This window comes from Zosterops lateralis (genome assembly GCF_965231275.1).
Source record: "Zosterops lateralis genome assembly, chromosome: 1".
NCBI lineage: Eukaryota > Metazoa > Chordata > Aves > Passeriformes > Zosteropidae > Zosterops > Zosterops lateralis.
Window position 1 is genome coordinate 102,011,455 of NC_139762.1, and position 13,630 is coordinate 102,025,084.

General features: G+C 37.1%; 1 protein-coding gene across 9 annotated transcripts in view; it reads right to left on the reverse strand.

Moving 5' to 3' along the window:
- The window catches only part of PTPRM (protein tyrosine phosphatase receptor type M), a 437,540-nt gene that overhangs the window by 326,604 nt on the left and 97,306 nt on the right, over positions 1–13,630 (reverse strand). For all 9 annotated transcript variants that reach the window (XM_083866169.1, XM_083866171.1, XM_083866170.1 and 6 more), the window contains exon 2: positions 9,269–9,391. In XM_083866169.1, coding sequence (XP_083722295.1) covers positions 9,269–9,391 — 123 coding nt within the window. The remainder of the gene's footprint in view (positions 1–9,268; positions 9,392–13,630) is intronic.

Consider the following 13,630-nt stretch of genomic DNA (forward strand, 5'->3'; position numbering starts at 1 on the left):
CTGCTAGCTTCCACAGAAGCACCCTTCCTTACTTGGGATACAGACAAGCCCAGAATCCTCCTCTGAAAGCCTGTCCCCTCTTTCAGTTTCTTCTTGGGGTATGACTTTTTAAAAATCATGACACCACCCTTTTAAGCAGCCCCTTCTTAAGAACTACTACATATGTGCTTGTCTGCCACTCAAACAGTAATTGCCTTTGATTCCTACTAACTGAAAACTGCTAAAATACTTTAAACATAAAAGACTGGACTGAGGACCTGCTTCTCTTCACCTTCTGTTTTCCTCCCAGAGCCTTCTCAAATGCCGGACAAGTGTAAATTTCTCTTCTACAGACACATTTATACAACAGCCCAGGTGCAGAAAATAGGGCTACTGACCAACTTAGGTTCTCATAATTTCCTTGCACCTTTAAGATATCAATGTAAAAAAGCTTCAGAAAGAAGCATTTCTGAACTCCTTTGAGCAGTGGTCTTATCACACAGGCCTGGCATAAAAGAAATTTGCCTCTAGCAAATTTCCATTCCCTTCCTTTCTTTTGTAGCTCTCAACATATAAGGGAATACATTAAGGATCATCCTATTGTCACTATGTCTTTGATCTATTTCTTGTGTAAGTGCAGGAGAGAGACATGCTGGGAAGAACAACACCTGACTCCAAAGTTCAGGATGATGCCACTGTGCTCAGCTGCACATGCACCAGGCACTGGGAGAACTCTCCTGCACTGCACTGGGATTTATGTGGTGCTCCAGCAGAAACCAGAATGACGCAAGAGTTGACTGTGACATCTGGAACAGGCAAAGACTGTAAGAGTATGGGGGAATCAGGAACTCAAATTTGACAGAAGGATGTTCCTCTCCTCTAAGTCATGGGGAAAAAATGAAATAGTAAAAATTTAAATAAGAACACAGACATATTTGAACTTAATGCAAAATCACAGTATATGGAGCTACTGGTGAGAAAAGTACATCTGTGGCTTCCATGTTCTAACATGAATACATGTGTATTGGAAAGTGTTTTTCAAATCTGTTACACGTGAGAAGCACAGAACTGTGATCAACTGCTTCCAATTATCACAAATATTTGATGTTATTAGCTGCTGCAACATTATGACTTGGATAATTACCTGCACCTGCTTTCTCATTAAATGACTGTGTACATCATTACATTTTCAATGAGGTCCAGACAGAATTTTTTTTCCTTTGTGCTACTGAAAAGCAGTTGATTGGAAATACGACTTCTAGATAGGGAAAGCATTATGTCAGCTGGTGAGGGAAATAAGTATATTGCTTTAACACTGAGAAAAAACGTACTGAGCTCTTTAATTCAGTTCATGAAGTTCATATACTTGCTTCTTCCCTGACTCTGAGTTCTGCATACAACTATAAAGGATTAAGACTTTGTCTGAAATTCTGGGAAATCAAATTTCTTCAGATACCAGAAGACTCACATACAAAATAAAAACCAAACCATCTATTCTGTTTGTGCACTAACCTATTCTCCACTGCCACATTTCCCACACGACAAACTCCCACACAACTTTCCTCAAGTTGGAAGCTGAAGTCCAAAATTGTAGACATCTGGGAGCACTTGAAGACACATGCAGCACTTAATGACCTGTGCCTCAAATCAGTGACCTTTTGACCCCTCCTATTATAGCCACAACTAGACCTGCTAACAACATACTACCCCGTCTCAATACCTGCCAACAAATTTAAGTGGTGTCAAAGGCTATAAAAAATCTTCCATAAATCTAATTGAAACAAGAAATTCCTCTTAAATTTCTGAAAAAAAACTTAAAAAAATATTCCCAGAAAATATGTAACATTTACTGTTTTAAAGAGGAGTAATGGAGTCCATCTCCAGCTTACTGGCATTTTCACTATGCCTCTGACTACGATTTTGTCATATAGAAGAACTGTCTTAAAAGATAAACTACTAACTCGGGTAACAACTGACTTAGGCCCTGAAATGGAGGCAGTCACGTTCCACACATTAAAGCCTGCAGATGCAAGGAAAGGTTTTGATCCACTCTTTATTAGTTTCTAAAGGGCAGGATGGATGAGAAGAAATCTAATAGGATAAGCATGAGACTGAAAGAAAAGCCCTGAAGATTGCAAGAAATTAAGAGGCTTTCTTTTCCAGTAGATTAATTACTAAACAAAAAAAAGCTTATTTAGGAATACTCTGATTATTTGCCTTTCTCTTCATCTTGCAATGCAGTGAGTGCAGCTCCTAGAGGAGCATCCCCAGACTTGCTGTTTATTCATAGAATTTTTACCGGCCACATCTCTGCTCAAACTGGTAAAGCATTTTCATTCTCCAACAGAAGAAAAGAGCCAAGCAAACAAGCACAAAAATTGTATTGGCACTTAATACAAGTCTGCTAAAAGTGGAGCAGAAACTGCAGTGGTTCCAGTAGCACGGTGCAGTAACATGCCTTCAGCAAGGAGTGAGTCCCTAGGGAACCCTACACTAAAGCATGTGCTTGGTTGATATTACCACAGAGTCACAAATTACCTAGATTAAAGCATCCTGAGGTTCATTTGCATGTCTCAGGCACATCCCCAGGAAAGAGAATTTACATTCTTCATGTGGCCTTTTTCGAACCAAGAGCCCTTGTACAGAAGTAATTCTGTTCTTCTTTTCCAGACAATATTCCACTTGAAAAATGCCAGTTAAGTACAAGGTATTGTAAACAAGTATTTTTTAACTGGCTTTATAACATGAAGCACTTTGTCTCTCTCCTGTTGGGATTCTCTTACTTTAACTTCCTCTCTCCTATTGGAACACTCCTACCTCACCTGAATCAAATCATCACAAGGAGTCTGGGAAGGGAAAACAAACACACGAACAAACCCCCAGTTATTCAGTGTAATTCTATTTTAAATTTAGTGGGGAAATCTGAAACTAGATTCTGATGCACTTAACCAGCAAGATAGTGTCTGGCACTATGGGTGGAAGATGGGGAGCGAGACTGGATTTCTGATGTGTAACAAAAAAGAACCTTCTTATCTCAAAAGTTTTTGCTGTCAAAAATACACTTCAAACCAGCTCCAGTGTCTAGCTTATTATGTTAGCTGCTTCTCAGCATACATGATGGCAGATGTTAGATATAACCTCAGCAGGAAACATGTAATCACAGCAAGGCAAATGAATTAGGTTAGAGGACTTGCTTAGCACTCTGTGGCACTTCACGGTGCTACACAGGATTACCCTCAGCAGTCAACTTACCTTCCAGGTTGCTTTGAGAATACTCTGGTTTACTGAGAAATGACTTCCCAGATCTTTCATGTAGTTCCTGTCTGTCTTCTACAGAAGAGGAGAGTTCCTCAAACATTAAAAAAGTGCTATAATTTATTATATCATCATATTTCAGTCAAACATCTTGAACAAATATTTATCAGCTACTGGTGCTTGTAATATAGCGTCTCTCACTCACTTCCACGACTTGGAGCATGTTCTGCAGTTTTGCACTCAAACATGAGATGAATGATGGAATGCATAAGAAAACAAGAAAAATTATGTCCTGAAGTTACAGTAATGAACACTACAGAACGCATGTTACTTCAAATGAAAATCTGCAAATCAGTCATCTACGTTAGGTATTATTACTTCATAAACCACAGTGCTCATATTCAAAATCTTGTTCTACAATGTGCAAACCAGAAGTCATATATGAGAATATCTATAACAAGTAAAGTAAAGTAAATCATTAGCACTAATCTTCTGAAAGCTTGTGGGCATGCAGGCAAAATACACTATAATAATTTGTCTAGTTCACCTACTGAGCAACCTAGGAACATTGTCCATCAGTGATTTAGAAAGAGGGATTCTGATGCTAATTAATCTTCTACTTCCCTTTGCAAGAATGATAGATGCTCAATATTTGTAACAAACCCAGAATTTGTGCCCGGTGCTGAGATCTCTAAGTCAGGTCAGAAGTTATAAAAATGACCACAAAATCCATACGACAAGCAATACCCCAGACAGAGCTGGTGGCATCATTCTTGTTGAACAGACATGTTAAGCACACCACTCAGTCTTTAGGTGTGTTTTTAAGGTACCCAGCCCCTCCAGTGCTGGCACTGTAGCCATGGCAGCACAGAGCTGCCCTGGCCACCTGCTCAAGCAGTTTGCTCTCTCTGACCTCCACATAGCTCTGTATTAGCAGCAACTGGTGTCAACTTACACAGTTAACTGGAAACCGGAGCTGCTTGCCAAAAGTCATGTCCTTAATGGCTGCAGCTATTACTTGGGTGTGCAATAAGATGCTAAACATGCTACTGCTCCAGGTCTAGAAAATTCTGTGAAGAAATTTAACTTTAACACAGTCAGCAAGCGGCAACTCCCACACCTTGATAGTACTTCAAATTATCCCTAGATAGCATTCAAGTGAATTAAAAATGCAGCTATTTAAAGTAATATGGGGGAAACATGATTGACTAAGAAATGTATTTCATTTTTTTCAATATGAATGCAAACAGAAGAAAAGTATCCCTACTAACATACAACAAAAATGCAATGCACTACTAAAATGCATTTAATGATAAAGTACAAAATCAAAGAACAATAATTTCACATGGTAAAATACTGCAGTTGGCTTGAACTCACACTTGCCAACTGATCACTTTATCTGTCTTTTGAAATGGATCACAACTCTTCTATGCACAATTAAACAACAATGTACATTTTTCACGTAACTACTTCACATTCTATAATATTAAATACTCCTCTGAATCACTGCCTTGTTTACAGAATATCTGCTAGCTCTGCATGTCTGGTTACTAGGTATCAAAAGGCCATTTTAAACAATAATATAAGCATTATAAGCATTTTCTGCAGACACTGCATAGGCATTAAGCAACACTACATATTCAGAATACAAATAAGCATAGTAGGCCATTCGAAATATCACATCTAGCCATGAAAATCATATATTATCACCTCAAATAGCACAAACAGACTTCTCATCCTAGCTTTGACCAGCACTGCATTAAACACAAAAAGCCTCATTGCAGGAAACATCCTTTCAACACAGTGAATGGCAGCCTGTAAAGATTTGATTTATATTTGGGTTTGAACTGTTTTAAAATGAATGAAAGGCCAGTGCCAGTGACTTGTTGCAAATGCAGTGACATCCCCTCAGAGATATCAAACCAACCACTACATCGAACAAAAACGATACTACTGTCCTTTAGAAATCAACTGGAACTGTGAAACACCATAGAAAGATTGTACACAACTGAACACAGTGTTTTGTAAAAAAATACATGGACGTGAACAGAAATGATATCCAGTAAATGACAGATACAGAAGACTCCTGACAATATTTCTATTGCTTAGAGTAATCCGTAAAATTCTAACTGCATCACTGTCAGTGATGCTACTTATTGTAGCAGTATCCGAACTAACACAACGCACTCGAGTATCTCAAAAAAACCCAAAACGACCTCTTTCCATGGGACACAGTCCTTCAGGAATGTATTGCTCCAGTGACCCCCATAGGCCACAGGCCCTGTGATAAAATTTGCCTCTGTGTGGACTCCTCTCCATTGGCTGCAGCTTTCTTCAGGAAATTTCCACCTTTTCTTGGTGTGGGGTCATGTAGGAGCAGCAGGAGGATCTCTGATGGACCCCCATGGGCTGCAGGGCAATCCCAGCTCCACTGCCTGGAGCATCTCCTGCACTGATGTGCATGTCTGCAGGGCTTTCTCTAACACATTCTCATTTCTCTCTCTGACACCTGCTGCCTGGTAGCTTTTACCCTTTCCTAAGCGTTCTATCCCAGAGGTGCACCAGGAGCTCAGCTGTGCTCAGTGGTGGGTCCAGTGGCTGTGCCCAGATGTGTCCAACATGGGGCAACCCCAACCTCTTTTCACAGAGGCCACTCCTGCAGCCCACATCTTTGCCAATAGAGTAATCTACTGTTTGGGCATATTCTTCTGAAGACATTTTTACTGGACTACAACTAAAGGGCTTACAGTTAGCTGTAATTGTACATCTGTACTATATAAACACATTGATATCAAACTGCTGTAACTGTTCCAAAGGATAGTGCAAGATGGCATTAATAATGACTGTTTCTGTAATTACAGTTGTGAACGCTATTTTAAATACACATTCTTGGAACAGAAAAACAAGAAGACAGGCTGAGAAATGGGAAGAGCTGCTCTTCCAAACAGCATTTACTCCATCTGACTCACAGGACACTTAACACAGAAGAGCAGCAGATTAGCAACATTAATTTAATTCATATAAATATATACAGAAATTCATACATGTCCTTACTTTTTGGGTCTATTTAACACAATTTCAGATTAATACTGACTCATTAAAGGCCATGCTTATTTTTATCAAGGAAATTAGAGCATTAGCACCCTACTAACTTTAGTGGTATCTTCCTGTTTCTGTGCTACAGTAACAATCCAACAGAAATTGAAGTCCACTGTAAGAAACACTTCTGGGATTTTTTTTATTAATACCTTTGATACAGTTTAGTAATTTTCATCTAAAACAAGATCTCAAATATTCACAAGCATGTAAACTGTGTGTACATTAAAACATATACACATATGCATGAATCTTAGATGACACTTCTTTTGTCCCACTGAAATAGCATATCAGGCCAAAGTATTTATTTATCTGAAGTGCAGCTATGCTCTCAGCACTCTCATGTGGATTAAAAGAAATCAAATGCCGTAACTTGTGTGCTTCCCCCTGACTGCCATCAAATTATACAAAATATTGTATATTGACATCAACTCACTCACTGGAGCATGTTGCCTGAAATTAGAAATGTTATGTGCAATAATTTTTTTTTCTCTGACAAGGGAGTACAGAACTGAGAGTTCTTGTTTCAGTCTAGTGTTACAACATTGTTGCATAAAGCATTTTGCTTTCAAGCCAAGAATTCCCCACAAACCATTAATTTAAGATGTTCTATTCATTATCATCTGAAGTTATTTTTTCCTAAATATGTAGCTCAGAAACTGCTGACAAACTACTTGAAATCATTTTTTAAGTGTATCACATAACCCTCTGGCTAATGCTAACTGAAAACTAATTAAAATCATTAAGATGACGATTTGAACAAGAACAGGAAAAAACTGTCTAGATGAAATTATGAGGAAAAATTAGGTACCACTTGACTAAATTGAGCCGTTAGACACAGTGCTTCTCATTTGCAAAAAATGAGCATTTCTGTCCCTCTCAAAGGGGTTTTTGACCTTTTAAGGCACCAATATCCTCAACCCTCCTCAGACGAACTCATCCATCTTCTGACCCAATGCTCCAAAAGAATATTTCTCTTCCTTTATGGGAAGAAATAAAACTCCCTAAACTGTAAATAGAACTTGTTACCAAATTAAATAGATTTTTACCAGATCATCAGAACATTATTTCAGACTTTTGATAAAAAGGCAAGAAGACAAATAAGAAACAAGTTGTATGACATCTGATAAATAAAATGTAAAATTCTCCTTCTGTAGTCATGCCAATCTCTAGTCTAGACTCCTGCCACTGAGAAAAAGAACCAAAAAATCTTCAAGCCTGTGGTCATCAGAGAAGAGAAAATAGATTTAAATTTCTTCTATCTGCCAAGAAGACTGAACATCAAATACCAACAATGGCTTTCACAAATCCAAGTGGGAAGAGTAATGAATGAAATTTGGAATAGAAAGAAAATTCCAGTGGCATGACTGAAAAAAAGAATGTGTATCTTGTAGCCAAGATGGCTGATAAACTATGTCCGTTTATCTCCAACTTGAGCAACAGTATCAAGCACTAATGAAATAGTTCAGAAAATGTTCAGCAGTACATGCCAAGATCACTGGATGAAAGCCAGTTTAAAAAAGAATCTGAAAGAACCTCCTTTATCTGGGTTGATGAACTCAATCTAGCATGATAATCCAAATGCCAGGACCCAGATAAACAGAACATCCATCTTGAAGTTGGGCGTCCTGCCTTTGCCAGAGGAATCAAAGTGTAAAAGGTACTTCAGCCATGAACCTTAGGTAAGATGTCATACACTACTCAGGGTGACACTGGTAAATCTACAGTGAAGAACACTGGAAGCCTTTTTTTACAAGTGAATGCTATCTAAGGCTGATTGTGCTTACCATGCATTACTACATTTATTGCTATACTATCGATGAGTGCATATGTTCAGGTTCTGTTTATACTGTCACTTCTAAAGATTTACATTGTCTATTTCCTAATTCCCCTATTCAAAAATTAGGGAGGAACGTTTTCTCGAGAAGTACAACTTTTGAAGAGGTTTTATATAAGCACCTAAGTACATTATGGGTCCTTTAAAGACCTCATTGAAAGGGATGTGAAATAGTGGGACACTTACCTACAAAGCTTTTAAGTGTTATGGATATATTTATACTAAGTTATGAGACTAATGCAGAGGAAGCCTCACAATGCTACAACCAGTGATTTTATCTTGTTGTCCTTTTGTTTTGCCTGCTTTTAGGTGATAATAGCAGAAGCTCAGTCTATAAAAGCTAAAGCAAATGCTGAGCTGGGCTGCAGGCAATCATATCCCAGGAAATGGAGATCAGTACATGGGGGAAGTCTTAACATGTCTAGCTAAAAACTAGGAAAAATAACTACTGGTAAATTTTACACTAGTGAACGCTTTAAAACCAGTGACCAGATTTTACGTATTTCTGTGGGTGAAGTACTAAGGTAATGACTATATTACTAGAGTGAGTTTATAGTTCAGCGTAACGCACACATTGTTGCTATGGAACAAGGTCCTACTCCATGCAGTGCAAAAAATACATTAAATTATAGTATCATGGCTATCTTTTAAATTCAGTGAGCACAATATCACTGAGACCCTTTGTTTTGGGATACTTTTGCTTTTTTGCTCATTTTATCTCTCTCAATCTTTTTATAACAGATTTTGATTATTATATCTTTCAATGAAAATACCTGAGTCTATCTTCCTTTTCTCTCTTACTAAGTCCTGTCTGTTTCTAGTACCACTTCAGATTCATTTTCATGTCACCCTTCTGTTTTCTCTTGGCCTTCCCCAATAACACCAAGTTTCTGTTTCTTCTTTCTAACCTTTATACTCCCCACACAACAAAACCAAACTTTTGATTTGCAAAATATCCCTCATAGAAATCACTTGGAAAATCTGAGTATTCCACTTAAACAGACTCAGATGAAGCAGCATTTTAAGAACAGTACTGCCAAAAAATGTTGGACAAACACATAACCTAGCATTAAAGAGAAACAAAGCAAAATGAAGACAAACCTGATGGTATCCCTTGACCTGAGGATGGCTTCACTGGCGCATTCACCTGATCCCAGTTAAGATCATCATCATCTGACTGACTATAGCCACAGGAACTGAGAGGCTCATCAAAAGTGCAGCACCCTGGTAAAGAAACACAAAGGTAAAAATTAAGGCATGCAGATAACTGATAATGAATATGCAATCCTAACAACTTCAACATCACCAAATGTCGTTTTTAAACAGGCTATGTCGTTTTTAAACATTTTTAATACAAATTATTATCTATTTACTAATCTTCACTTTTTGAGAGGGCATAAATTTTTTTTGTCATGAAAACAAAATCCTAAGGGTAAATGAGCAAATTTAGAGCTGCAGACAAATTTTGTCTTATGATCCAATCACCACGTATCAAAAACAAAATAGCAAAATAAATAGCAGTAAAAATCAGAATACTAAAAGACTGCATGATTAACATTCTTCAGGGAAAAAAAAAATTATTCCATGCCCAAAGCACTACATTTTAGAAGAAGAACTGTAAGAGTGGGAAGATCAGCTTTAATTCCTATATCTTGGTTTCCATGCAAGGGAAAACCCAGGTGCTGTGCTGCTGACAGGTACCAGCACGGCTGTTTGTGGGATCAGTGCCACTGGCACAATGCAGCACATCTACCTCAAAATGTCAATCTATGCTCAGTCTCAGAATCTCTGAAAGAAAGGAGTATTACTTCCTCTTTTTTTTTTTCTCACTGTCTTCTAAGTAAGTCAGAAGAGAATAAAATGTTATAAAAGTCCATACTTCCTGAAGCTGGGGTAGGGAAAAATTAATGTCCCAAGTTTTGAACAACAGAGCTTAACATTATCCACAAGAAAACGGAAAATGTTTGCTTCTTCTCTGTGATACAAAAGAAACTTTTTTACATTGTTATCATCTAACAGGAGACTAACACAGGGTTACAAAATTCTGTTTTATTTGATGTCTCACTCTAGCGAAGAATGACATCTTTCCTATTTCAGAAAATAAATATAACTCTAGCCAGAGATATTTCTGTTCATATTAAAGGAAATTCTGCAGCTGTTCAAACAAAACTAAACTTTAGGGCTATTCGTCATCTTTGCTATCTGTCCAAAGGCACACTACGCTAAGCCTTGCCAAGCTATATAGGAAATAGACAAAATCTAGCTTAAAAATTCACTTTTAAAACCTGAATTTTCCTAGAGCACTAAAAATGGCAATAAAGCATACCATATTGCATACATAAAGCATACCATTTTCACTAGGATAGAATTAATTTATTCCCGGGGCTTAAAACCACGACAGTTATCAAAAAGCCAAAGACAAAATTCTATTACACCTGACAAATACCACCTAACTGTACTCCAGCCTTCCTAGTAACTGGTCCAAGTGTACATTTGAGATCATAGCAAGAACTTAGCAAGCATATAATCTTCAGCAGAAATTATTTTTATATGCAATCACTGAGAATTTAATTTTTCTTCTCTTAAGAGTGAGAAAATTACATTGGCCTTTACAGACATACCATGTTTCCCCTGCCCTCAAATACAGATCATCATGTACTAGTCTCTCTTCTAAAATACCCTTCTATAGGAAGTCTCCAATGCATCTAAGTTTATGAGGGAAATTGGCACCTCTGGAAACTGCTTTTTTCTGTGCAAATTTAAGTGCAAAATGTTCAATTAGATAATCCAATGGGAAAAAACCCATTAAAAACAACTCCAAACTCCCAACATTTTGCCTCAGTGTTAACAAGAGATAGAAATGCTCTCTCTCCTGAAGTTAAAAAATTCAGAAATTCGTGAGATTTTTATAGAGTATATTAAATAACATCTGCAACATTTCCAGAGGGAAGGCTTAGAAATTTAGGGAGTCATTTAAACATTTTTTTCTAGTACTTGAATTACTTGCATAAATACTACTTCCAACTTCATTTAATACACCACAAGCTAAGTTTCAAACATACAAGCTCAACATCAACTTTAACAGATATATCTGTGCTTTTCTATAAAAAATAAAAATAAAGAACAAAGGTAGTTTCCTTGCCAAAGTACTACTAATGATAATAGGACATAAATTTAAACACCCAAGTTATGTAGTCTGTAATGTAGTCAAGCTAGGCAAAAAATTTATACCTAAATGGAAGTTGGCATAAATTAGGGTTTACAATTCAAACCAGAAGCAACCAATATATGGAATAGCTCCCACACTTTATTACATCAAACATATCTCTAGTAATAAGGAGACAAAAAGCATAGTGTTTTCTTCCTCAAATCCAGAAGCCCAGCCAAGCACTGCAAAATATCCAATACTGGGAAAAAGGCAAGATTTGTGATTACAGATGGTTAATAAAGGCTTCTGCCATTCTCATGAATTAGGAAGATGTCAAAAACATGGACAAATAGAATGACAGTTCTATTTGTCTAGACCATTTGTCTCTCAACACAGGATCATTTCTCACTGCTTGTTTTTCTTCATTTCTCTTGTAAGTCTACAGCTAAATCACATTCTCAGGATTTGTTTTCTACCATCTTTGTCATTTGCATCTGTTGTTGTATTGCTACTACTATAACTTCCTCAACAAGGGTATCGAATCTTCATGCCTGCTACAGGAAGAATTTTAAAGAAACTTCTGAACTCCTTCAATTCCTAAGTGCCTTCCACCCACAACTAATAAAGTTCAGCATGTATCACTACAGGTAATCAAGCTGTACAGTCACCTGCCCAGAGAACCGACCAGCACACATTAAATCTTTAACAGATATCAGCACAGATATTTCTTTCCACAGCGAGACATTGAGGATAAGATGAATACTAATAAAGGCTTTGCACGACCATGACTTTTTGTAGTCTTTTGCAGAGGAAAATAGCATACATGGCATATACAGGTACTGAAAATAAAGGCAAGCTTATAACACAAAATGTCTTAGTGGAACAAAACAAGCAACAAAAAACCCACTTAGCCAAATCAGCCAAGAAATAATTACTTTAAATTAAGCCATCAAAAATCCTAGTGGCTTATCACCAACTACTGGAAGTTCTGCCTTCCACATTTAACCATACTACAAGATGAAGTCCTTTAGGAATGGGTCATTAACTTTTGAGGAACTCCTACATTTGTCTCTACTGAAGCCCTCCTGGTTGCTACTACAGTGCTTTGTGTATTTTCTAGTCATGGTTCTCTTCCTGTGCAAGGTTTTCAGCTCATGAAAAGGACTGGTAAAATCTAAGCAATTATCAGGTCTTTAACGTCTCTCATCATTGTGCTGCTTTGAAACTGAGTCACCGCCAAGACAGGCCACTGTTTATTATCAACCAGCTCACTTGAGAAATCTGCTCGTTTTTTGCTACTAGAATTGATAATAATAATCAAAATACATATTGGCTGTTACACAGTTTAATCAAGCAAAGCAATTTCCCTGCCTGTTATACTGACATCTGAGTTTGGATGGCCAAACTGTACTTTAAAGGATGAATTCTATGCTGACTGAAATATTTATAAGTAAAACAGAAGATACATATCCCATTAAGATTCTTTGGCTTGGGCCGCATTTTATAGATATTTTTGGATTCCTAAGGGGAACTGAATTGACAAATGCACAAGATGCAACACAGTCTATTACAGCCTATGGTTCTTTCAACTGCAATTATCCATTTAAACATCATGAACTCAGTTCAATATAACTATGCCATTGTCTGAGTGAAGTCCTTTTTGGATGCTTCAATTTTAGCTGTCTAAATTACTTTAGCTATTGAAAAATTTATGAGCTTAAACAAGGAACATAATTTAAGATGAAAGCAACCAATTAAAGTAAAAGGGATAAAGAATCCACTATATTTTTCCTAATTTGAATAAAGTTTTATTCAAACTATTTTGTGTTTTACAGACTCTTGACATCTCTTATGAAGCATTCTCAAAGAATACCTCAGCAAACAGTAGGATACCATGAATCCTTTAAGTGACAAAACAAAATGCAGAAAAAAGTTCAAATTACACCTGGCACTGCTTTATTTCTGCTGATTTTATATACTTCAGAGATCCCAGATCAATAGGTACTTTCAATCAAAAATTTGCTGCCAAGTATACAACAAGTGCTAAAACTAGTAATTCTTGTCAGTGTCACTGCTAGCACTAGCAGGGAACGTAAGTGCATACCAGAAGAGATGCAATGCCCTAGCTTTGGGATAAAATCATTTTTTTCTTTGCAGCAAAACAGTATAGCTTCTGATCTGCCATAGTACCATGAATTCTGCTGCAGAATACGTGAACCCAGAAGTTAAGTTTACTGAATCCCCCATTTTTCTAGTATCCTTCTTTATCTCATTTTAAAAGTATTCTGTCTCTGTTATTTTTGGTTTCATACTGG